We start from the raw sequence: 27493 nt of genomic DNA, 5'->3' as shown, positions 1-27493 counted from the left end.
GGTTGATGTGAACATTTACTGAAGCTCCTGACCCATATCTAAATGATTTTATGCATTGCACTGCTGCCACATGATTGGCTGATCATATAATCGCATGAATAAATAGGTGTACAGGTGTTCCTAATAAAGTGCTCAGTGAGTGTATATACATACACATACTTCTCAAACGTATTCAGAAAAAAATTATGTGCCAATCAATTATGAATATGTCAACTTTTTTCCAGAGTTGCAGCTGGGCGCAGCTGACAGACGGTGAATGGCAGCGCCGTTGTGCGTGTAGATTTAATTTTTTATTTATTTATTTTAAATACTGATGTACATAGAAAATCATCGGGAATGTTTTTGTATTATTATTGATGAGTGAAATAGGCATCGATTCAAGCCTAATATATACACAAAAACCCACTTTATGTGTGTTTTAGTCTATAAAGGATGATGAGTTAATAAGTTGTCTTGTAGTAACAGAGGTACTAACTACGATAATGACTTGGGGTGGGCGATATACCGGTAGAAATTTGGCAACCGGTATACATTTAGGATGATCGTCTGTATCGTGGTAATGCAAAACAGCCACCACGTGAGAATAAATGTGCACCTCATTCCATTTATGCAACACATAAGCGGTACACATTCTGCCTGAGAAATAGAGGAAGATGATGCGGCTTTAAGTGAGACTGAGAGAACTGAAGAAACAGGGTTTTCAGGTACGGACCATTTTTCAGTGGTCCCCCAAGCTAAATTTCGGGACAAAGGAGCAAATTCAAATTACATTAATCTCACATTCTGAATATGCTTCTTTTTCATCAAACACACGCATCTGTGTATAACGTGATTTTCGTGCGTGCTATCTCTGAAGCATGAAAGTGCACGTGAGTTTAGCAGGCTTCCAAATTGGGCTCCACAGACACTTGCGCTACTCAATCCGGGTTCTCTCTATTGTGGAACAAACTTAAAGATTTCGTGACCCATTTGAATTCTACAGAGGTTTGGGTTTGTTTGTCTCAACATCTCAAACGGTGAGAGAGCCTTACATTCTAACCAACACTAATGAGGAAAATGGCTAAAACAATGAGTCATACGCAAACAATTTTATGTCATCTGTCATGCAGATTCTTTTAAACTACACATCATCACCCATTATAAAATTTGGTTTGAATGATATTAGATATTTGAAAACAAACCAGCTTTGCTTTCAGATATTCAAATATTGTCTACAGAGATGACAAATCATTAAAAGCCTAATTAAGTGTTTTATAATTATAATATAGTCAACAACATCAGACTGAAATGTGTTTAACAATGTGATATGGTTGATTACCACTTTTTGTATACCACCAACTGTTTTTTTTTTATTACTCTATGTTTGTCAAGTTCCAAATAAAAAGTACATAAGAGGAAGTCATTTTTATTTATAAAAGTATTTAAGTCAATGGCTGAATTTTTTTTATAGCAATTACAATATGGTTATTTAATATATAAACCAATTTATTTATTTGACAATTTAACTATATTGTGATATATATCGTTATAGGATATAACATTTGTGATATAATATTTAGGTCATATAGCCCACCCCTATAATGACCCAACATGTATGATCAGCCTGTAAAACAGCATTTTTTTTTCTTTTGATTTCAATGGGTGCGGTTTCTCTTTCAAACGATGAGACGTGCTAACATTTGTATTTCAAAATAAAGTAACATCAGAAGCCAGATCTGTGTTTACTGGCTGCTCCAAGCAGGTTTCCCTGGGGTACAAAAGGGCAGAGTCCATCAGCATGCAGCACACCATGGCTCAAGAGAGCATATCACCTCAAACATCCTAGAGTGGACTGATAAAGTGTCCTGTGCACTCAGCTGATTACACGAAAACTCATAGTTTCACACAAATGCAATACTTCAAACTTCTCCGTCAAATAAGAGAGACTAAGCTTGACATACCCAGGCTCTAATTAGGCATTGCTTAAGCAAGACATTTCAATATAGGTCACAGAGGTAGTCACATACATCAAAGATCATCTGATTATCTGGAACAGTAGTGAACATCAGTTTATCTCTTGCATTTAGACGTTAACATTGTGTGTTTTGGACTGTTGCAAAATGCGGTTCATCTATTCTCAAAAGGAAGCCCACAAATCATCAGACAAAAAGAGGAACTTGGAGTCCATCAAATTTTGGGCAAATTGGCAAATTAACATTCATACACAAGTAATTCTTACACATAAAAACAAACTGGCATATTCATCTCAATTACATCATGTCTGAAAGTTCAAATTCGTGAATGCTTAGAATTGCCAACAACTCACCCTCCATAGGCCATTCTGTCATGCTTCAAGGGCTGAGAAAGCACTCATTCATTAGAGGAGCAGTGTATGTGTGATTGCCTGCATGCTGCAAAAAAGATCAGCCCTAAATCTAGGCACGATCGGCCGATCACCAATCACAGATTTAAGATGCATATCGGACGATTTTGATCAGCAGCCGATCGATCGGGACAGCTCCCGATAAATTGCAAAAATGATAAATTGCAAAAATGAGTGCATTTACATGTACACCAATACGCTGTTAACTAAAAATGTAATCTGGTGCTAGTAAAAATGTTAGCAGGGAAAATAATAAATCTGAATAACTGGTCCATTCAGGCCAGCAGAAAAAGTCATTACTGTTGAGCCATATTTTGTACATTGCTTGTAATTAGGGCAGCACAATTAATCAAAAGAATAATCGAAATTACAATTACGGCTACAGAACTGACTAATTGTGAAAAGTGACAATTACAGCATTCCATTTAAATTTTCAGTGGTTGAGCATTGTAACCATTGTAAATTTGCAGACATGTTTGCCGAGTACATAAGCCTATCAGTAATGGCGCAACAAAACTAGAACACTCCCAAGATAACATAACGATGAAACAGTGATAATTTAGGAATAAAGTTCTAAGCTTGTTTTTGGATATGTGGTTTACATATAAAATATGGATTGTAATTTGTCCCACACAAAAAAAGAATTGAAATGTAAATTCTGTTAATCAAAATGAATAATCCTGATAACAATATCAAGGGAAATAATCAACAATTACGCTGATCACCATGCTGATGCTGAACACCAAACATCAGTCCTATTGAGTAATTTCAGTTCAGCATACATACATTATAGAAGAAAAGAGGAGAATGATGTGGAATATGATTCATAAACAGCTGACAGACACGCAGTCAGGCACTAACACAGCAGTGGCGCGGCCATAAGACTCCACCATTGGCATATGAAAGCAGACTGGAGCATTACGGATATCAGCTCACACATAAAGAGCCTTTATCACTACAGATAAAGCCCAGGATTGGCCATCCACGTTGGGGCCTCTGCCTCAGCACCACAGGGATCCGACACACACGGGGTAGTATTTCAAATCTCCCTGGAATACTTTTGCTGCTTCCTGCGTCTTCACTCGTCTTTGCGGAACAATGGATCCACTAGGAATTCCTGCTCCGAGCTGTTCCATAACATGCATGTTCAACTCCTCCCCCTTCCTGCAAAGCTATGCACCACATACAGTACACATGATGCTGAAGTGTTATGAAGAACCTTGAGGCTGACAACAGCTGGTATTATGATGGAGTCTCCGAGCCAAGAAGCATTAGAGAAAAGCAGCATTCCTCATGGCGAGGTGTGATTCAGTGGTGGCTTGCTTCATAGCATTACTAGTCAACCAGCAACAGCCTTCCAGGGGGAATATATGCAGCTGAGCTCATACCATCAACAAATGCTGTTTACAAACAGTGATGCCTGGGTATCTCAGCGAAGGTGGGATTGCATGACCCTCTTTGTAATAGTCTAAAACTCAATCTCTTTATTTTTCTGTCCACAATTGCAGAAGCAGTTGGATAGAAATGAAACGCATTCCTGAAACTTGTTTTCCATTAATAATCTGCAACAGTTTCTTAGTATTCAAGATTAACCAAGAAAGACATTAAAAAAAATTAAAATATTTACAATTCTTGTTGCACTTAAATCCGTTTTGTATACTATTCTGATGATAGTGAAACTTTGTAGTATGGCACTTTTCGTACCACTGTCTCCTTAAGATGATTCGCTTATGTTCTCCTCTTTTGTAAGTCGCTTTGGATAAAAGCGTTTGCCAAATGAATAAATGTAAATGTAAAGACTCATGTAGGAATACAAAGACAATTAGATGAGATCAAGAAATGCTTGCATTTAAACTACACCTATGAGAGCTGCAGGCAATCCCAGTGGCCACCACTGGTACTCCCAAACAGGCCATAAACGTGCACTTATTTCTCAAACAATTACTCACAGTGAACGTAGGTTTACAATAATCATCTGTTGCCCTTTATGATCACATTCAGCACAGAGGTTCCTTGATTACAGATCAACAACTTGAGCTATGAGAAGCAAGCAAGCACTCATAGTTCTATAGCACTTCTGTTAAGAGCATACCTCCACAAACAAAGCTCTAACCCTGTCCATCAAATCAACTCACCATTGAAAGCGAGGCCTTGCCAAATTTAAAACAACTTAACGTGGTCTATGAGAAAGCCCCTTTTTCTACAACAGAGCCTTAATCATACTCGACAACAACAATTTTCCAGCAAGAAGTAATTTGTCTATTAATACTGAAAGGGATCACAGTGTGATGTGGCAAAAAACCTCAAAACATTTGATATTTAACAGTGACCATCCACTTTTTTTCCCCAGCTGCCTTGGTTTTGGGTATTTATGGGTATTTTTTCCCATAAATTCTTTCCTGAGGGATTTTATCAAATCCTTCATAAAAGAGTTCTAAGCCATGAACCATGCCTGACAGCTTGGAGGTCAATCACAATGTTACAATATAATAGAACAGTCCTAATATTTTTATTTCTAAATATGGGGGGTCCTGGGTAGTTCAGCGAGTATTGACAATGACTACCACCCCTGGAGTCATGAGATCGAATCCAGGGTGTGCCGAGTGACTCCAGCCAGATCTCCTAAGCAATCAAATTGCTAGGTTGTTAGGGAGGGTAGAGTCACATGGTGTAACCTCCTCGTGGTCTCGATTAGGGGTTCTCGCTCTCAATGGGGTGCATGGTAAATTGCGTGTAGATCGCGGAGAGTAGCATTAGCATCCACAAGCTGCGAGTCTCCGTGGTGTCATGCACAACGAGATAAAATGCACGGATTGACTGTCTCAGAACTGGAGGCAACTGAGACTTGTCCTCCACCACCCGGATTGAGGTAAGTAACTGCGCCACCACAAGGATCTACTAAGTAGATTCCAAATTGGGAGAAAATGGGATAAAATAAAAAAAATTCTCTAAATTTTATAATCCCATAATATGCTAAATGTACAGAGATAAAGATATAAAGTATAGGGTTGGGTACTGAAACAGATTTCCCAATTTGATTCTATTCCGATTCACAAGGTCTCGATTCAATTCCGATTGGATTCAATATCGATTCTTATGGGTATATTTCAGCTATTTTGTCCACTTTGCTTACATATGAAAGAAATTCTCTACCAGCTAACGGTGTTAATTACATAGGGGACCTTCTAACTAGGTACATTATGAAAATATAAATGTAATAATAAAATTGTTTATTTTACATCATTTGCACATTTTAGCTTTTTAAAATAAACAAATCCATATATTCCAAATATATAATATTTATATATATATATATATATATATATATATATATAAAATTGTGTTTACATGCAGAGTTTTAACTATTTACAAGAATTTAAATTGATTTGTTGAATACAAGCTAAAAGCAAATACTGTGTCTAGGGCTGCACGATTTGGACAAAAAGTAATATATTGTGATTGGAACTACGATTATGATGGTAATGTTTTCCACATGTTCAACTGCAAAAAGGCTACTGGGTTATTCACTCTTGAGCCTTCTTAAAAAGAACCAAACTGAGACCTTTTTTCAGTTCAACCACAAATAAATATATAAACAGTGAATCAAAGTCTTCTTCATATCCAAATGTTACCATCTACCGTGTACCTGTTTTTATAAATTTTGTGATAGGGTCTCAGCCCACTAATCATCAGTTTTTGAAACAGTAAACTTGAATATTAGGGATGCTCCAATCAGGATTTAAACATCCGATACCGATCTCCAATATGCATCTCATCAATCGATGCTGATCATTTCACTTTTTATCAGGAGCTGTCAAAACTGGTTATATGTAAGTTTTCTGCTCAATGTCACTGTTAACTAAATTTCCCTGTTGGTAAAACCATAGTTGTTGCCTAGTTTTGTTGTCAAAAATAATGTTGGTTGGTTGATAACAAAATATAATTTTAAAATATAAATGTTACTCTTTATTTTAGGCCTTAAAAACTATTAGGCTTATACAAACTATTATTTAATGTATATAAGATAGTCCTAAATAATGAGGCTTAATGTGAAACTGAAGTTGAACTGATTGGTGTAATTAAATTTTAAGTGAAAATTTTGGTTAGTTTGTCACCATTTCATTTAATTATATGTATTCATAATTTTATTATATTTGAGTTAGCAATGCATTACATTATAGTAACTAAATATTTGATATAGATTTATTATATGTATGTTCCTTTTAATTTTGTTGGATGTTGGTAATATTAGTTCCGCTTTCACTTGTTTCCGCGGGGAGTGACATGCTCTCTCGTGAGGGAAACAAATAAAAGGAGAATGAAGAGATGTTTCTGGACTCTACAGGTGTTAATGTTTATGCTGTTTGCTCAACAATCATTTAATAAAGATGTTTGAATTATACCTCATCTTGTATTCTGCGTTATTATTATGATACCTGTGCCTTGCGGAGACTGAGATGCTGCTACCGCAGAGAATAATAAAAAATGCTTCACGCCGGAACCGAACTCAGAGCACTTCTGTAACTCTTAAGCATGAGAGGGAGTTGTGCAGTACAGAACCACTCTGAAAACACTGTAATTTAATATAGCCTGAACAGAGCAGCGGAAATAATCTTTGAAGGGAGCAGACTATTTATTTATTTAAATCGCAGCCTTTGCAATTTAATTAATCGCAAAAGGTCATATCTCGGTTTCGATTTCATTTCGATTAATTGTGCAACTGTGTCTTTAAGAAAACCAGCTGTTCTGGAAATAGCACTTGTAAATAAGCACGTTAACGACAGAGGACTCTTACCTACTCCATGCCATGAATCATTAAAATTAAATATTTTTTTGTTGTTGTTTTTTATAAAAAATGTGCTGTAAAAGAACAAAGCTGTTATTAAAAGAGAGATTATTCAATGAGAAACACGCATGGAAAAAGGCAAACCAATCTCAACACTGTGCTGAACATCTTCCCCACTATACTACACAATAACTGGTGAGTAAAATCTTAACATTTACAGTGGCTAATTACGGACATTTTAGTTGCACAGCCTGAAATTTGGTTGCAAATGAAAGTGATTTCCTCTCACTGTAGTAGAGGGTTGCGCATTTATCTTGGGAATTAAGAATCGATATAAAGATCTATAACGATATAAGGAAAATATTTTTTTATATAAAGTAGTTTGAGAGTGTAGGGAGACCAACTCGATTGCATCATTCGAAGTGCATTATGGAAACGGTGTTCACAGCAGAGCTTTTTTTGGTGCACTTTGTTCACTGCACAATTTACCCTTCACTAAGCCCCGCCTTTAAAGCACTTCTGACCAATCCTGTCTTAGCAACTGTTGCCCTGCCGGCATTACGGTGCATTCGCATACAATGCGAAAACAATTTTTGCCTCGCATTGCTTGCGCAAGTTTGACTGCTGGATTAAATGTGTTTAAACTTGCGTACACGGGAGTAACGTGAACCCACAAGTATTCCTCCTTCTCTTCCAGAAAAAGACAGGAGGAGGGGCCTCTATGTCAACTTATCTTTCCGCCATCAACCATGGCCTATATCACAACGATGATGCTCTGTATCTGTTGTGGAAGTCCCAGTTACTTTGATGTTGTGTCATACAATTCCAGTTCCCTTTCGCGAGGTAAGTAGCTTACGCTATGGGAAAACTCAGTTTCTCGAGAAATATTGAAGTCTTTATGTAAAACGCATTGCAGCTGCACAGCAGACAGCAATGAGCGAGGCAGCTCGGTCATTGGCTGTGCTGCGGCAACTTGCTCGAACCAATGACGGGTTGACTCTGAACGCGCGACCAATGAGCGCGCTCGCGCACTCAGAGCCCGCCAAGATGGCCGTGGCTAAGGCTATATATTAGGCGCCCCGTCATGAGAGTTCTTTAGATTTAATTTCCTTCAGCAAAGACCTTCTCTTCGCTGGATCCTCTGGATTATTGGAGTCTTTTCGCCCGCCGTCGACAAGCCTACAGCAGAACTGCTACGAGGACGCCGGCGACTTCAGCCGCCTTCAAAGCCTTCTGCTACGCCATCCGGCGCACATCACCTTTGATATCCTTTTACTGAAAGCTACTTTGCAAGTGTTCGCCTCTGCGACGCTTTTGTCTTTTAGTGAAAGAGCAAATTCGAGGCGTTGTTTCAAATGCCTTCGACCTTTGATGCTGCATCCGACGACTGGCCGGGCTCGGCCTTCGACCCCGCGCCGTCGACATTAGCGGACACGAGCACGGGCACCAGCATGGACTCAGAGATCGTCCGCATCCTGTCTAAAGCCGTGGAAGACCTCGGGCTCGACTGGTCTTCTCCGGAAGAACCCACCCGCAGCCGGCTGGACGAGTGGTTCCTGCAGGGGCGCCGGCAGGCCCCTCGACAGAGACCCTCCCCTTTCTTCCCCGAAGTTCACGACGAACTCACAAAGTCGTGGAAAGCCCCGCACTCTGCTCGCCTGAAGCCTTCTTTCTCTTCCTCGCTCTCCTCGGTAGACGGCGCGAGAGAAAGAGGCTACGAGGGAACCCCGCCCCTCGAGGAGGCTGTGGCCAACCATCTGTGCCCACCCTCCACCGCTGGATGGAAAGCCAAAGCTTCTCATCCCTCGAAGCCCTGCCGATCTATCTCAGCTCTCGCCGGTTGCACATACGCCGCCGCCGGCCAAGCTGCTTCAGCGCTTCATTCCATGGCTGTTCTGCAAGTCTATCAGGCCAAACTTCTCCGCACCATGGACGAGTCTGGACCTGAACCTGAGGCTTTCAAGGACCTGCGCAGCGCCACTGATGTAGCCCTGCGAGCCACAAAGGCCACCGCCCAATCCATCGGCCGGGCCATGGCTAACCTGACTGTCCTTGAGCGCCATCTGTGGTTGACGCTAACAGAAATGAAGGACGCGGATACGGCGCCATTCCTCGACGCGCATATCGCTCCAAGCGGCCTGTTCGGACCGGCGGTAAGAGAGTTCGCTGAACGCTTCACTGAAGCCCGGAAGGATTCGCAGGCTATGCGTCACTTCCTGCCCAAGCGCTTCAGCTCGTCAAACCAGAAACGGACGCTCGACGCTGTTCGCGTTCCGCTAACCGAAAGCAGCCGCCTGAGCGACGGGGACCTCGGCCAAGATCGTGCTGAACCCGGAGCCTCGTAAGTCTTCCTAGCCATAGGAAAAAAAAAAAGAGAGAGTGCGTGTCTCGCAAAAGCAGGACCACTCTCTCCAAAACGTGTAAAACATTACCCAGTCCCCTTACAGGCGGCTGGAAATGTCTGTACAGCAGTCAATGGGCCAGTCACAGAACACGCTCACCTGCAATCAAACGCCGTTTTAACGGCAAAACACAGAAATCACAAAAAGAATCATTTTCTGCCTGTGTCACTAAGGGGTCACGTGTCCACACTGAAGTGCGCATTCCCACATATCAATACTGTCCAAACAGTGCCGAATACTTCCCCAGCTCAAGCTGGACGCCCCATAAATGTAGATCGTGTGCCTATTGTCATGTATGCACCACTACACACAAGCACTGTTCCCACATTTATAAACACTTCCCCAGTAAAAGCGGGAAATACTATAAAGGTAGCGCGCGTGCCTGCTGTCATGCATGCACCCCTACACACAAACACTGTATGCATGGCCAAAAACCCCCCGCTGCGAGCGGGAGGCTTTATGAAAGTGGCGTGCGTGCCTACTACAGTATATGCACCCCCACCCATAAGCGCTGCCCATACAGTTTCAAACAGTTCTCTTTCTCATGCCGCAAGCATCACAGATGCGACGCGCGAGCCCAGAAACTCCCCGCTAAGAGCGGGAAGCTTTATGAAAGTGGCGCGCGTGCCTATTACAATGTATGCACCCCCACCCGTAAACACTGTCTATACAGTTTCAAACATTTCTCCAGCTCATGCTGCGAGCATTACGAAGATAGCGCGCGTGCCTGTAATCTCACACGCACCCCTGCACTCGGCACTCAACAAAGCTGCTCAGCGCACGCCCGCGCCTCTGAGAGCTGTAAGCTCAGTGTTAGCACAAGGCGATTCGCCGGCGGGGCCCATACGTCACTGCGACACGCCCCCAGCCAGCATTCAGCCCATATCTGTGCGAGCAAAAGCCTGGGAAAAATCCTCGACATGCCGAAATGGGTTTTGAACATAATAAAACACGGTTACTCGCTTCAATTCGCCAGAGACCACCCCGCTTTTCAGCGGTGGTCGAGACGAAAGTGAGGAAAGATGTTTCACATGTCCTACGCACCGAGGTGCTCAAACTGATAGAGAAGGGCGCTATAGAATCTGTTCCTCCCTCTATGAGCGAGGCAGGTTTTTACAGCCGCTATTTTCTCGTCCCGAAAAAGGACGGTGGCCTCCGCCCCATCCTAGATCCTAGATTTGTTCAGACATCTGAACAAAGCTTTAATGATTCGCTCATTCAGAATGTTAACGACCAAACATGTCCTCGTGCAAGTTCGCCCCGGGGATTGGTTTCTCTCAGTGGATTTGAAAGACGCTTACTTTCACATTCCGATAGCGCCTCATCACAGGCCATTTCTGAGATTCGCTTTCGAGGGACAGTCATACCAGTACACAGTACTACCATTCGGCCTATCATTGGCCCCCCGTACATTCACGAAATGTATGGACGCAGCACTTTCCCCACTGAGACAGCGGGGAGTGCGAATACTGAATTACCTTGACGATTGGCTAATCCTAGCACAATCAGAGAGTCAGTTAACGACGCACAGATCTTGGATGATCAGCCATCTAGAATGCCTGGGTCTGAGAATCAATTTTGCAAAGAGCGTGCTATCCCCCAGCCAGAATATCTCATTTCTGGGAATAGTGCTAGACTCAGTGCAGATGACGGTGCGCCTCTCATCAGAGCACGCGCACGCTATTCGGCGCCTTGCAACATCATTCAGAGCGGGCGCGCGCGCCCCCGTCAAACGATTTCAAAGGATGCTCGGTCTCATGGCCTCGGCATCAGCTGTACTCCAGCTAGGATTGTTGCACATGTGTCCTCTCCAACGCTGGCTCAAGAGCCGTGTCCCCACTCACGCGTGGCGCTCGGGCCACTTTTTAATCAGAGCGAATCACGGCTGTATAAAAGCCCTGATGCCCTGGAAAGCCGTCGACTGGTATCAAACCGGCACAAATTCACGTCTTTGCACTGAATTTGTATGCATCGCGCCGTGCGAAATGCTCGCTTAGCGTTGCATGTGAACGCACCATTACTCTGACATGCGTTTGCTATTTTTCAATGAGAGACTGTGGAAGTAATGTGTGTTTGAGTACTTAAGCGGGATTTTATTAAAATAATCAAAAGTAAAACTCGTTTTTTTCCGGATCATCTGTAACAGTGAAACGAGTTACCCAGAGAAGATACCTGCAGAGCATGTGATGGATTAAACGGTGTCAGCCCTCATTCCAAAATTAACATATAACACCTGCAACAACACCTACATTTGCTCCAAGGTAAAGCAAATAACTGAACGGTAATTACTTAATGTTTTGATTCACATCAGTAAATAAACAGTTCACAGCATCAAAATAAGTGTGTTATGAGACATTTCAAATTGCTTTGTTCGCTTATGCTAATATAATTAGATGTCTAATCATGATTCAAATAAAGTTTTTCTCTTTTCAAGTGACAGTGAATCAGAATCAAGGCAAACGATAATTACAGTCTCCAAAATGTTTAATCAAATTACTATGTAATTTAACAATTCCTCTTACAAAAAACTTCAGATAAATATGAATTAAAATGTCACTCTTCATACCAGCCCACGTAAAAGTATTATCCATTCCATTTATGAGAATATTTTGCCAAAAACCGCATCCTTCACGACAATCTCCCATTCATTCCAGTTGGGAGTTCTGCCGAGCTTGTCAAACCGAGCAATTGTAACCAAGGTGACAATGACTTCATGAAACTACTATTAGAATAAAATTTAAATTACTATAAAGCAAGGCTAAATTTCAATGCTAACAACTTGATTCTAATAAATGTAGGTCAAAAAAATAAAACGTGGTAAATAAGATTAGTCAACTTTTTGGGTGCTGAGTGAAATCTTATTACTGAAGATTTCATAAGAATAAATCATTACTCACATGGTAAATTGACCTTGTTAACTACTGATGTGTACCAAAGTCAGTGAAATCGGTATGAAGTGAGCATTTCTGTTTAATTCAGCTAATTAGATCAAGATGTTTGGCAATATGAGAAAAAAATACACAAGATAAGATCCAGGTTGAGCTCAGTCCATGCTGATTATATCAGGAGGTCTTTGAGGTCCAGATAAATAAATTCACAAGACTACATCCCTCAGTGGACAGGCTAAATGAGAAGTGCAACAGACGTTACACATCATATTGGCATTATTCTATTCCATTCTGCTCTGTCAAAGCCAACAGCCAGCTCTGACCTGTTTGAGCATGTTTCAAAGGTATCTGCTGATGTCAAAGACGGGTCATCATCTCTCTCTCTCTCTCTCTCTAGCTTATGAGGTGCTTAAGACAGATCGGCACTGTGAGGTCATTCTGACATTCATTTAATGAATTCCCAGTTGAGCATACACCAGATCTGCAGCTATCTGGTGCCTGCAGCAAATTACAAAGCATGGATCGCAGTGTCTGATCATCAGACCAATACTCTTATCAGGTCCTGTTGTCTTGACTGTCCTTCATAAAGTGGTATGAATTTCAGGTTCTGGTTACAAAAGGGGAGAATGCTGTGATGACTCACATAACAAGCAAAACCAATGCAGCAAACAATAACGACACAAGGAAGACTCCAACAGACCCGGCCCACATCCCAGTTGTAAACATTTGTCCCAAGCAACAGGAGGCACTCTGGAAACCTGCTCCCAGTTGTCACATGCTTGTCTGTCTTCTCTTAAAGGATTGGGTTTTGCAAACGCTTTAAGCAATATGGAAATTTACTAGTCTACTAAAGTTGTGTCATAACTGCCTTTGCATGATTAAAAATAATTAAAATCAATTAATTTCCACTAATGTCTATGGTGGTGCAGAACTGTAAAATTATTGTTCATTTGGCAAGGCAGTCTGAACAATAAAAAAAGCTGTGGCATCCTGCTGACCAAAATAACACGGTAAGCCAAATTACATCATTACTGTATTTATCTTGGTGTGTGTATGTCTGTGCATTCCTCCTCCAAACAAATTGTATTACTTTTTGAGGAACCTATTTGGTCACACCAGCTTGCCATCAGCTGTTTTTAGTAATTAAAACCATTTACGTCCTCCACCCAAGCCCTGATCACTAACTAGGAAATAATGTCACTCCACTGTTTAGTCCCGCCCAACTGCAGTTTCCGGGTAGTAACAGACTGGCCAATCAAAAGGCAAGTTCCTACTGCTTAAGACAAAAACATAACTAGACAGCCCAAGTGCCTTTCAGAATTTTTCAAATATTTCATGTAACGTTTTACAACCGACCTGTTATATATACACACCAGGCCATTGTCATACACAATATAGAAATAACAAGAAATTCTCTCACAAATCGCAGTATAAGTTTTGAGTCGCGTGAGTACAATCTGAAACACGAAAACTTTCCTGATCTTTAAAGCAAACAAATCTATTATTTAGTTCGACACAAGGCGACATCAACGTGGAGAAACGTGGAAAACTCGAGTCACAGATGTAAAAAAAAAAAAAAAAACTTACACAAAACTGCGAGTTCTAGATGCTTAGATAGACAAAAACAAATACATAACAAAACACTGACAGCACAGGCAAACCACACTCCGAATAAAGGCATGGTTACACACAAAATAACCATGCCACATTTGACCCGGATGGGGCAAGAGTGGACGAAAAACAAATCGACAAAACTTCTGTCGTGTGTCAGTCGTGTCAAGTGAAAGTAATGGGATTATTATGTACTGGGTGACATGGAGACAAATAATACCCACACCCAAGGACTGTACAAACAACTCAACATCTCTTCTTCTCATGTCAAAAAGGCGTTAAAATCAGAGAAAGAGAGGAACAAATAATTTCGTCAACACATTTAACCCCAAACGAGAACATTCGACCTTACACAAAAGCCAAAAAAACAAGATGGATCCTCGATGCAAGAAAGAAAAACATTTGCACAGACATCATTATATTGCATACGAGGGTTATACAGTGACATTAAATCTTAAGTTTGTGTCATTTCTGATCTGTTATTATTTAAAGTGCTTTGCTGGATTATAACTGAGCGTCGTCTTACTGTGTCTTTTTATTATTATTTTTTAAATCAACAATCTGTACATGCAGATCTCCAATGTTTCGTAATGTAAAAAGAGCTAGAAAGGCTTACGCATATCTATTTTGAGCAATAATCGCTGCCAAAAACAAATCAACAAATAAATAAATAACTGTCTGTGATGTTGGTTATGCTAGCTCGCTAGCAGGCCAAATCTATTAACCGTAACATTCACTATTTTGAGCGAAAACAAGTCTGTTTTAGTCAGCCATTATTTCAATACATATATTTGAACGTTATCTGAACAAGAAACGTGTTTAAATTCAGCGGATGCCCAGAGTTAATGTGGATTTGACAGCAGTAAATGCCAAGCGACGACAAAAACACTGAGGACACAGAGCCATATTTCTGCTATAAATAATCCTCAACATTTCTGCCTTTGAGCACTGACAACGTACAAATCCTATCGAGTAAAATCAGATTTGACCGTTGAGTTTGTGAGTTATATTATTAGAGACCTGAATGCCTATCTTCGCTTTGTTGCTGGCAGCACTGACAACCATCAAAACACTTTTGTTGTCAAAAGCTGATCACCATCCAATAAACGCTTTTACTGGCTTTGACAACTGTTTTTCAAACCTGAAAAGCACGCAGAACGGTTTAAATACAGTAAGAGGTGTGTTTTCGGCCGGTTGTATCCAATATTTTAGATATTTTAGGGCTAAAGCGTTACAGAATTTGTGTTGTTTATATTTCAAAGGATACAGTTTCACCACGTCGGTGTCCATTCGTCTTTTGCCCGGACTTGGAGACGACATCTTTATGACTCCTCTTTTAGATGACCAAAGCTCAAATTTTCTGCGTCTGATTCTCGCTCCCTTGGCCTCTATCGGAATTGTATATTTTTGAACATTGGCATACGGAGAGCTGTCGCTTCGAGTTATTTTTCGCCTTCCACTTTCTGTCCGCTGCGTATAGTGCTGGTAGTCCTCTGGCCGCGCTGCTCGCTCTCTCTCTCTCTACAGATGTATATCCCTCCACCAATGACGTCATATCGACACGACGAGAGGTGCCCCTCCCAACACGGTCTTTCAGATTACGTCATAGAAAACCGACGCCTCGGTTTTGTAGTCTTGACCTATAACATTGCATTTCTTTTTTACGATAACCGTTTTACCACTGACCCATTTGTCATGACAATTGAAAGTATTAGTGGACTTCTTTTTATTATGGTCAGATGTGTTTTTTTCCCTACGCATTGTTTACCAGTGGCTCAATATTTCTAATGGTCAGTACTGGGTACTATATGTATGAATGTACTTACAATAACATTGCTTTTTTCAAGTGTTCACGCTGCAAGAGCGATGTAATGTGGAACTGAAGTAGTACATTGGGAAAACCAGTAAAAGGAATATGTTTTTATTGTTCACACTCAGATCAGAATTACAGTACATGCATAATGCAGGGAACTACAGATGGCAAAAGAAAGTGATCCAAAACCAAAGCAATTTAAATTGGCAGTCTATTTTCTAATCATGGCACATCTATTTCAGCTGGCATGTGGACATAAGACAGTTTAAGAATGGTGTTTGGTGCATTCACACTTATGGAAGTCAATTTCATACAACTACTTCAACAATGCAGAAAAGCACATGAAAATCTGCAAACACCATTTCTCCTTGGCTGAACTATAATCTGAAAAATGTCCAGTGATGATGCAACTAGCATTTCTTCCAGTGTGGGTCTAGGTGCTTCACTAAAGCTTCCCTAAATATAGGCCAGTTCAGACCCTATAAAGCCCCATGTGTAGTGAAGAGGCAAGGACTATTTGGCAGTCCCTGTGAGGTAAAGCATGCCAACCACTGGTCAGTTGATGTCCATAGGCCAAATGTGGTTAAGAGGTTTGATGATACCACCACCATGACAAGCCCAAATTTGAAAACAGTGTGCTAAAGTTTTAATTTCTCAGAAGAATTGTGCCAGGCTTTCCTGCTCCAGGGCAAGGTCAGTCAGCGCAGGTTGCTTGATCCATGTGGATTTACTGTCCCTTTCCCTACCAAATCCAATACTGTAAACAAGACTCACATGATCAAGAATCACTCTGATATGAAATCACTGTCATTACAACATAGGACAGTGTACCACCAGGATAACTTCACTAGGGCTTTCCAGTCCTCCTTTCAAGAACACGGCTTACTGAGATGGGGAGGATACCTGCCATTGTCGGAATATCGAGAATACCCTTTTCGATTTGTCATGAGGACCCTGGAGGAAACAAAGATGGGTGGTGGATGCGCAAGACAATTGATTTTTAACTCAAATAGACAAAGGGCAGCACCTGAAATTTTAAACTTACTTAGACAGTTATACATTAAATGTACTATGTCCATCAGGAACAGATATAACTGCAGTCAAAATTATCTCTTTATCTTGCAAGAACTAACCGATAAGGCTTTCATACTGTAATATTGCATTTGGTTCACCTGCGATGTACTGGCTCCTACTGGACTGATGTTCCTTTTCAAAGACAAGAAGAGGGTCATTGCGGCTTTCCAGCCAGGTTGTGGGAGTTCTGCTTCACAGCCTACAAAGACAGAGCCATCCAGATTCCACTTCTCTAGTCCCAAACACACCCAAGGACACCAGTCCCTGTGCTGGGCTACTGGGTCAAACACATTCCTGTGCAAGGGCCCCTCCTGAAACACCCACAACAAAAGCTTTTCAGTATTTCCATTGTAAAAAAACTAAACTTGATCCTCATAAAAAAAAAAGCTTTTTTTCTAGCAATATCGGAGTTTAAATGTCTTTATAATATTTATGTAATTATTCCTATGAGCCTTCTCACTACCGCTTACTAAAAACTGAGCTATATAGTAAGGAGCAATGGAGATGATACATTAACATAGACTCCTTGTCCTTACAGGGCCACTGGCAGAGGAGAGACGTGGGCGTTTTGTCTTTCGCTGTGGGCTAGAGGGCACGTCCACTGCCAGGTTCTCTCCCTGGCCCCTCCTGCGGGTCATGGGTCTTTTGCCTCTGGACAGGGGGCTGGGTAGCTCCTCATGCGGGATAGGGGAGTCCCTACTTCTGGTGCGGGGAACCAGTGGGGATGGGGTGTTTTCCGTCTATATGCAAAAGCCAAGCAAAAAACAAACCATGCAAAAAAAAAAAAAAAGGTTGAGGTTCATCAGCTTTAGAGCACTTTAATGGGCACTTTGGTTTATGTTTACATTGAAAGTTTATGATCTCAAAAAGGACAAATAAAAATGGCAGTACACACTCAGGCTATGTTCAGACTGCAGGCAAATCTGATTTTTTCTCAAATCAGATATTTTCAGGCAGACTGTCCGCACTATTAATTGCAAGTGATCAAATCAGATTTGCATGTTCAGACGTAACCAACCTGCATGGGTTGCTTTGGTAATGACGTAGGCGTACCCACGTGACGATGCTTTAAAAACAGATGCGGAAAAATGGGCTGCCTCTCGTTTGGAAGGCTTCATGCTAGGTAGGATGCATCCATTAATGGCTGCAGTATACAGTGTGTCCTACTTTAAACAATTCTCGTGGGACAAACGGAACGTAACATGGTTGCTATGACAGTACGCCACACTTTAACAAGTGCGAGCGCTATGAGTGAGAAGGGAACAAAGTTCCTCAGGTAGGGAATGTATAAGGTACATTTTAGGAGATTTATAATGATGTAAAGAGAGAAGAAAATAGATTTTAAAGGTGTAATTTTAGTCTAATACTTTATTTTTATTATATATTAAATTAATTATACATATTATATACTCTGCACCAATCAACTGATGTACTTCAATTGAGAAATATATATATTTTTTTTATATTTCCATTAAAGCAAATAATTATGGTTGTGAGTGCCCACGAAGGATACACCTCCGAATTCCTGTGAAAGGTCACATTTGAACGTTGTATTCAAAGTGTCCTACTCACTTTTCTGAAATAAGACAGCCTTGATGACGTATGCGGCCGACAAATGCGACCTCCAGAGAACGCATCCTTCCAAACGAGACACAGCCCATTGTGATGTTCCATGCTTCAGTCACCGATTTTTGACATCATCGATGTGTGTCGTGCTAAGGGTGACGCAAAGGACCATTTTAAATCCGAATTGAGCAGCCAGAGCGTCCAGACTGAGACACATCTGAAAAGAATCAGATTTCAATTGCAATTGAAACCACCTCCCGATGTGGTTTGAATCAAATTCAGAAAAATCTGATTTCATGTGTTTTTTTTTGCCGTCCAGACTATTAAAAATGCATCCGAATACAATCTGGATATGCCAAAAATCTGATCAGTGACCACTTTATTAGGAACACCTGTACACCTATTTATTCATGAGATTATCTAATCAGCCAATTGTGAGGCAGCAGTGCAATTAATACAATTATGCATATATGGGTCAGGCGCTTCAAGTAATGTTCACATCAATCATCAGAAAATGTGATCTCAGTGATTTAGACTGTGGCATGATTTTTGGTGCCATAAGTATTTCTGTAACTGCTGATCTCAGGTCAAGTGGTTTTTATTGTCGTTCAACCATATACAGTTAGTACAGTACCCTGGGGGGTGGGGTCCAGTGCTCAGTGTGGTGGTGGTGGAGATGCTGTTCCCGATCCGGACTGACTGAGGTCTCCCAGTCAGGAAGTCCAGGATCCAGTTGCAGAGGGAGGTGTCCAGGCCCAGCAGGTTCAGCTTTCAAATCAGGTGCGGAGGAATTATTGTGTTGAATGCTGAGCTGAAGTCTATGAACAGCATTCAAACATAGGAGTCCTTTTTATCTAGGTGGGTGAGGGCCAGATGGAGGGTTGTGGCGATGGCGTCGTCCGTTGAAACGGTTTGGATGATACGCAAACTGCAGTGTGTCTAGTGAGGGGGCAGCTGGGTCTTAATGTGCCTCATGACGAGCCTCTAGAAGCACTTCATGATGATGGGTGTGAGTGCGACGGGACGGTAGTCGTTGAAGCAGGACACTGAAGACTTCTTTGGCATGGGGACGATGGTGGTGGCCTTGAAGCACGTTGGAATGACGGCGCTGCTCAGAGAGATGTTGAAGATGTCGGTAAGAACATCTGCCAGCTGGTCTGCACATCCTCCGAGTACTCTGCCAGGAATGTGGTCTGGTCCAGCAGCCTTCCGTGGGTTGACTCTACGTAGAGTTTTCCTCACATCAGCCGTGGTAAGACAGAGCAAATGATCGTTGGGAGGATGGGTGGTCTTCCTCGCCACCATGTCGGTCTGTGCTTCAAACCTAGCGTGGAAGTCGTTCAGCGCATCTGGAAGGGAGGCATCTTTGTCACAGGCAACTGATGTTGTCCTGTAGTTGGTGATGGCCTGGATGCCCTTCCACATGCGCCGCATGTCACCGCTGTCCTGGAAGTGACTGGATTCTCTGGGTGTGTGCGTGCTTTGTCTCTCTGATGGCCCGGGACAGTTTGGCCCTTGCTGTTCTTAGGGCAGCCTTGTCGCCTGCTCTGAAGGCAGAGTCTCGGGTCCTCAGCAGTGCACGCACCTCCGCAGTCATCCACGGCTTCTGGTTGGAGCGTGTGGTGATGGTCTTGGAGAAGGTGACATCATCAATGCACTTGCTGATGTAGCTGGTCACTGATGCTGTGTATTCCTCCAAGTTGATAGAGTCGCCATATGTTACAGCCTCCCTGAACATGTGCCAGTCAGTACACTCAAAATGGTCTTGAAGAGCAGAGATGGCTCCTGCTGGCCAGGTTTTCACCTGCTTCTGGAGCGTTTTTGTGCGCCTGACAAGCGGTCTGTAAGCTGGAATTAGCATAACAGAGATGTGGTCCGAGTAGCCGAGGTGGGGGCGGGGCTCTGCCCGGTACGCGCCTCAGATGTTTGTGTAAACAACATCAAGCGTGTTCGCCCCTCTCGTTGCAAAGTCTGGAGAGCACTGTTTTGAGATTCGCATGGTTGAAATCTCCGGCGACAATAAACAGTCCGTCAGGGTGAGTGTTCTGCAGTTCGCTCATAGCCCCATACAGTTCACGGAGCACTTCCTTAGCATTAGCGCTGGGGGGGAATGTAAACTCCGGTTATAATAACAGTGGTGAATTCCTGTGGTAAATAAAAAGGTCTGCATCTAACAGTCACAAGCTCCACCAGTGATGAGCAGTAACTAGAGACTAGCATAGAGTTATTGCACCATTCCGTGTTGATGTTAACACACAAGCCACCACCACGAGTCTTACAGCACAGAGCTGCATTTCTGTTGGCACGAAACGAGGCGAGCTGCCTAGCTGAATGACAGAGTCCAGAACTGTGTCGCTGAGCCACGTCTCCATGAACACAAAGATGCAGCAGTCTCTAAGCTCACGCTGCGTAGTCTGCTGGAGTCGGATGTAGTCCAGTTTATTGTCCAGGGAGCAAATATTTGACAGCAGGATAGATGGGAGAGCCGGCCAGCTAGGGTTTGTTTTTAGCCTAGCATGGACCCCCACCCTCTTGCCGCACTTTTGCTTCCTCACACACCACTTATGACGTCCCCTCCCTGGGCACCGGCATCAGGCGATGCAGAGGACTGGAGGCCTATCTCCACAGCAAGCAGAGTTCGCGTAGCAACTCCTTGCAGATCATCATGCTGCTTGGTTGTTGCATGAATCTTATATTTTAACAGTGTCTGGTGATGGTAGACACGAACACCGATTGCTCCGATGTCCATGTGCTGTAAAAGTCGGGCTAAGTGACAAAAATAGCACCATTTTGGATCCGAAGTGGCCGCTGCATGCTACCACGCCGCCATCTTGGATCATCTTTGGATCTCCTGGTATTTTCATGCAAAACAATCTCAACAGTTTACTCTTGAGTGGTGCGAAACAAAAAACATCCAGTGAGCAACAGTTCTAAGGACAGAAATACCTTGTTGATGAGCGAGTTCAACGGAGAATGGCCAGACTGGTTGGAGCTATCAGAAAGGCTACGGTAACAAGGATAACCCCTCTGTTCAATTGTAGTGAGCAGAACAGCATCTCAGAATGCTCAAAACATTGAACCTTGAGACAGATGGGCTACATCAGGGGAGGATCACATCGGGTTCCAATTCTGTCAGCGAAGAACAGAAAGCTGATGCTGCAGTGGACCAGGGTGTTTTTCCACTCTTTTACTGACATGGTCTTCTGCTGTAGCCCATTCGCCTCAAGGTTTGACATGTTGTGCATTCTGAGATGCTATTCTGCTCACTCAAAGAGGGGTTATCAGTTACCGTAGACTATCTGTCAGCTGGAAATGGTCTTGACCATTCTCAAGTTGTTGCCGTCCTTAGAACTGGCGCTGACTGGCAGTTTTTTGTTTTTGGCACCATTCTGAGTAAACTTTAGAGACTGTTGTGCATGAAAATCTCAGGAGGTCAGCAGTTATAGAAACAACTGAAATAACTCAACCCAGCCCGTCTGGCACCAACAATCATGCCATGGTCAAAATCACAGAGATAAAATTGTTCCCCATTCTGATGGTTGATGTGAACAAACTAAAGATCCTGACCTGTATCGGCATGATTTTATTCACTGCACTGCTGCCACATGATTGGCTAATTATATAAATCGCATTAGTAAGTAGATGCACAGGTGCGCCTAATAAAGTGGTCACAGAGTATAAATTAATTAAGGCCCCTGCACACTTACTACAACATTGAAAAACGATCATATGTGAGGGTATTTAGAACAAAATCTGGCCAAAACAAAAGGTGTTTTTGAATTCATTTTGGTGGTTTGAAACAGGCTACCAGGGTGAACATTCAGGTAAACTTTGTACTGGCTGCTAAACACCTTACTACCATTGTTTCATGTCATTGGTAGGTGTGACCTAGAGCTCCACCTACTTTTGAGGTTGAAAGCTAATTCCCATTCAGTCAGTTAAGATAAGTCAACTGAACACACTGGTGTGCAGAGTTAATAACTTGCTGGCGCAAATTTACATCCTTACATCTGTAGGATCGTTTGTGTTGAGACATTTTCCAAGAACATGTAATGTATTTTTATTAGTCTACAAAAGGAATCAAATCTACTTGTATACTCCAAAGTGCCATTCACTAATGTGTCATCCATTAAAAAGAAATCTGCCCAAAGATATGCCCATCATAGTTTTGTCTGTATTCTACCCATTAACACTCTTTTATACACCCATTTATGCAGTAGTATCAGTGTCAAAATAAAATACAAACAGTGTAATTGGCACATATTATGGCAGCATATAACACTATAGCAACATGAATGTACAAAGCAAACATGACAAATTACACATTTTCTAGTACATTTACTGTATATTACTTAGTCAACCTTGAACAGTTATTTTTAATGATCTCATGTGAATTCCACTTTTGAGTAGAATTCACATGAGATCATTAAAAATAACTGAATGAGGCACAAAGTTATTTTATGTCATATTAGTTGATGTTTTACATGTAGTCTTGAGCGTCCTCTAAACACTCAGCACCGTGGCGTTTTGCAACCATATTGCAAACAGTATGTCACTGCTCAGCTGTTTCAAATTTGATTTTGAGCGAAGAATGGAGAAGCACTTTGCCATGAAATTGCTGGGACCTTAAGTCAAACAAATGCAACCAAGACTAACCTGCTCGGAACGAGTGGTGTCCTGACTACGCAGCTTCATGCGACATGGAGTGGGGGACTGGGATGGTGAGGGGGGAGTCCCCTTCTCCCCACCTGTGCACTGAGATGTAGTCAAAGTGGTGGAAGATGTTGGAGACTGTGGAGGGTTTTCGCCCTCCCCTAAAACATTCTCCATTTGAAAGAAGTTCCACAGCCCCACTTTCCTCAAGCAGCATGAACAGGTGAGGATGGGCAGATTCATAGCATGGAGGGCTGGGCTAAAGGGGAGCACAGAACAGCAAAGAGTGACATGTATTCCACTTCATAGAAATATGAGGTTTGTGACATCAGAATGCAGATTGTTCTGCAAAGACCATCCATTCAACAGTTTTTTTTTTTTTTACCTGGCTGCCCAACCACAAAGGGCTACAATGCATGCTGCCACTTGTACAGAGATTGGATCCGATGAGGCCTTTGTGGGAGAGCCTCCCAGCTTCACTTGCTCATCTTCAAACAGCTGTAGGAGGACACTTATAACATCTTCAGTCAATGTCTAATAAAGAGTAAGAGTAACATTCAGAGATTGAACCAAGAAAAAAAATGTATGAACGCATGAAAAATTTTCACATGCCAATTATTTGAAACAAATCATTGTTGGACTTTTCTTTAAAAATGAGTCATGAAGGAACAAGGCATACCATAGCTTTGAGCTGCTCTGGCTTCATAGCAGGCAGCTGCTGTTCTAGAAGACATGCACTTTTGAACCGGTCTAGAAAGGCACCAAGTAGCACTGTAGGCTCATTAATAGGAACCATCCAGAACCGATCTGCAAAAAAAACAAAAAACTTGTCATTTCTGATTAAGAAGCCTTACAGACACAAAGCAATCAGAAAAGTGCTTGAGAACTTCTCAAAATACCTGGACATGGATAATCTGGCCATGAACAGAATTTCTCATGTTGCGTTTGAAGTTGCTGTAGCAACTCCGAAATCCGTGCCTCATCTGAAAGAGTAAATTAGATGACAGAGAGATTTGGGTATATGAGCAGATTCAAAAACTTTTCTTGACTCTAGAATAAAAACTCACATTTCTGGAAGTCCAAGGTGGCTTGAATGGATGCACAGAGGAAAGCCTGGCAACTAGAACACTTCAGCATGTCACAGTCTACATTGATCCAGCCATACCTTGCACATCTCAATGGTGAGAGAGCACTTGGCTTTCCAGCCCACTTTAGACTGTGCTTATGTTAAGGACATATTTTAAAACATATACAGAGAAAAAACACAGAATCAGAAACATGCAACATGTTTTTTGCACATGCAATACATTTCTGTCGAGGTTTTTGATCTTCCATGTCATGTAATATCTGGTTAATTTAAAACAACTGAATGTGAGATTAAACTACATGAGGAATCCAGATGTTTTCAATCAATTTAAGACGGAAGACATATTGGTTATTGGTACAACTCTAGACACTGCTGTTTGGGGAAAAACCCCATCTAGATGTCAAAGGATCTGAATAATAAAAGGATATTGAATACGACTCCACTCTGTTGAAAAATGCTTCTTTGTTTGCTGCCTCACAAGGGGCTTCACCAAGGCCATTTGGATCCTGCTGTGAACTAAGATATAGAGAATATCAACCTAGTACTAAACATTGCAAACTTATAATGTTCCAAGCGAAACATTAATACACATTTTCCATACATTAAAAAAGAAACAGTGTCATTGCACTGTATACCATATCATATATATATATATATATATATATATATATATATATATATATATATATATATATATATATATATATATAATTATTATTATTTATTTTTTAACAAAACATGCATTATACGCTGTAGATGTGGTTAACGTACAGATTCATGCACGCGATCAATAGAATTTAGGCAAACAAATTGCGTAATATGCAGTGCATTTACACGAGCTAATTAAGCTGATGGGGAACTGCTACATACATATAATTATTTATGAATAGACAACATGCATTAGTTCACCAACATGTGCAAATCATTCATCCGTTTCCAGTTAAACTCGTCTTTTGCCATTACCGCCCCTACCCTGCTTTCTTCCCGCCGCACACACTCAATTCTTCGCAACTTCTCTCTCAGTATAGTGAAGCTCTTACCAATTTAACACGTTGTCTTCCGAGGCAATCCCTTCATTGAGAAGTTCTCGTACTTTCATAGGCGAAACTAGAGGAGATTTGCTTTGTTTTTCACCGTTTTCTGGACGATTTGTACGGCTGCCGAGCGCCGCCATGTTCGGTGTCTGCCTCTAAACCCTCCCGCTGGAAGATATACATTATCAAAATTGTTTGCACAGTTCCGCCCCTTCCCTTCAAAAATATACAGTAGTTACCGTAGTAACTTGTAATTAAACCACAATATTCCTTTAACTGTATCTCTGTTGCCGATCCGACTCTTTATGAGTAAATGTCTCAACTGGATGTCTGACACAATGGAGTTTTAAAGTGATATTCCGGGTTCAATACAAGTTAATGTTCAATTGACAGTTTTTGAGACATAATGTTGATAACCACAAACATTAATTTAGACTTTCCCTCCTTTAAAAAAAACAAAAATCTGAGTAGGCTAACAGTGAAGCACTTACAATGCAAGTGAATGGACCAGTCTATAAAAGTTTAAATACTCACTGTTTATAGTAGCCACAAGATGTAAACATGCAGTATATGCATGTAATATGCAACAATATGTGTGTTTTAGTGTAATAAAATCGCTTGCCAACCTTTCCTGTGTAAAGTTATATCCAAATTGACTACTTAGTTTCCATGGCGATGTAGGCATAAACCCTAAAACACCAGCATAAATTATTATTTAAACAACTTTACAGCTAAGTTATAAAGTTTAATCAGAATCATTAATGTAATTTCTTTTTTTTTAATTATAAGCTTCACTATTCTACCTATAAACCCTTCAAAACAATTGGCCTCATTCACTTCCATTGAGTGTACCTCACTGTAACCTCAATTTTTCCTTTTTGAAAGAAAAAGAAGTGTCGAGTTGAAAATGAAGTGCTACCTCATACATATCTGATATAATTTTATAATTATAATATAACCTTCTTAATATTTTCCAGGTCAAGTTTCAAATTTCACAAAAGTGCATGTACTACACAGTGTATTTGTGTAGGCTCATTGTAAATAATATTACTGAAATATGAAGACTAATATATATATATATATATATATATATATACATATATATATATATATATATATATATATATATATATATATATATATACTGATAACTGTTTCTTTTTTTTTTTATTGAACACAAGAACAGAACAAAAAAATAGAATATACATCTATAATGGCATTGGTAAGTACAGATAAATAAGTATTAGGCAAGGCACATATCAGTTAAAAAAAAAAAATACAGAGGGGTCTCTTTATTCCTCTTTTAAGAGCTCAAGGTCTCTTATTATTCCAGCCAATTTCTGGGCCTTTTTACTTTTTATACATTCCAACGCTGGAAAGAAATTACAAATTAAGTCTCTTTTAAATATAAAAAAAATAAGGTTTCGTCTTCATACATTTTGACTTATGAATAAAATATTTGCCCAGTATCAACATTACATTAATAAGAAAATCATTTCTTTTCTCTTCCAACATAATTCCAAACATAACATGTTCCCTAGCAAAAGTGGGCAGTGATCGAATCTTTGATTCCAACCAATAGGACATATTTTCCCAAAAAGTATTTGAAGACAGACAAGAAAAAAAAAGATGATCAGTTGTCTCTATGTCAATTTGACAAAAAGTGCAGGCATTTACTTCAAAATTAAATCGTTGTCTTAAAAATTCACTTGACGGGTATACCCCATTGAATATTTTAAAATGAGTTTCCTTAGCTTTAGGAGCCACTGGAAAGCTAATAGGCCCTGTGTTCGCAATTTTCTAATAGTTTGTTTATCATAAGATTGCAAAACACAGTTATTATACAGAAGTGTCGGATATACTATAGAATTGAAACAAGAGCGGATAAGTTTGTTGGGAAGCATTGCTCTGAGGTCATTACCATTGAAGAGAAGGGATGGAAGTTCACAAGGTCCATCAGGTATGTTGACAGAAGTGTTTTGTACAAGATTTATAAAACTTTTTGGAATCGCATTTAAGACACGCTCAAAATGTTTGCGTTCACATTGTATATTATATTTAGCACAAAAGTCTTTAGGATAACTGTTTCTAGTTAATCACACATTCATGAGTGTGAGGCCTTCATCGGACTGCTGTTCATTTAGAAGCAACAAAACAGATCACAGCTCTATAAAAAAGACATGTAAAATAAAGCAATTTGGAGAGATAAAAAAGTAT

General features: G+C 40.9%; 2 protein-coding genes across 2 annotated transcripts in view; both read right to left on the bottom strand.

The window, feature by feature from the left end:
* Positions 1-15563, bottom strand: part of LOC127638810 (ubiquitin-conjugating enzyme E2 H) — a 37351-nt gene extending 21788 nt beyond the window's left edge. Inside the window, exon 1 of the mRNA XM_052120555.1 lies at positions 15317-15563. Coding sequence (XP_051976515.1) covers positions 15317-15369 — 53 coding nt within the window. The 5' untranslated portion in view covers positions 15370-15563. The remainder of the gene's footprint in view (positions 1-15316) is intronic.
* A 410-nt stretch (positions 15564-15973) lies between these two features.
* LOC127638803 (zinc finger C3HC-type protein 1-like) lies at positions 15974-25424 on the bottom strand. Its single transcript, XM_052120545.1, has 10 exons — positions 25283-25424; positions 24671-24758; positions 24223-24373; positions 24055-24138; positions 23835-23962; positions 23541-23689; positions 23159-23414; positions 17473-17676; positions 17035-17247; positions 15974-16816 (listed from the first exon to the last, which is right to left on the bottom strand). Exons 1-10 carry the CDS (start codon positions 25414-25416, stop codon positions 16745-16747), a joined length of 1479 nt encoding a protein of 492 aa, XP_051976505.1. The 5' UTR covers positions 25417-25424; the 3' UTR covers positions 15974-16744.
* Positions 25425-27493: the final 2069 nt, after the last annotated feature.

This window comes from Xyrauchen texanus, chromosome 47 (genome assembly GCF_025860055.1).
Source record: "Xyrauchen texanus isolate HMW12.3.18 chromosome 47, RBS_HiC_50CHRs, whole genome shotgun sequence".
NCBI classification, from domain to species: Eukaryota; Metazoa; Chordata; class Actinopteri; order Cypriniformes; family Catostomidae; genus Xyrauchen; species Xyrauchen texanus.
The sequence above is the reverse complement of the archived record's forward strand: the minus strand, read 5'-3'. Positions and strand labels throughout refer to the sequence as shown.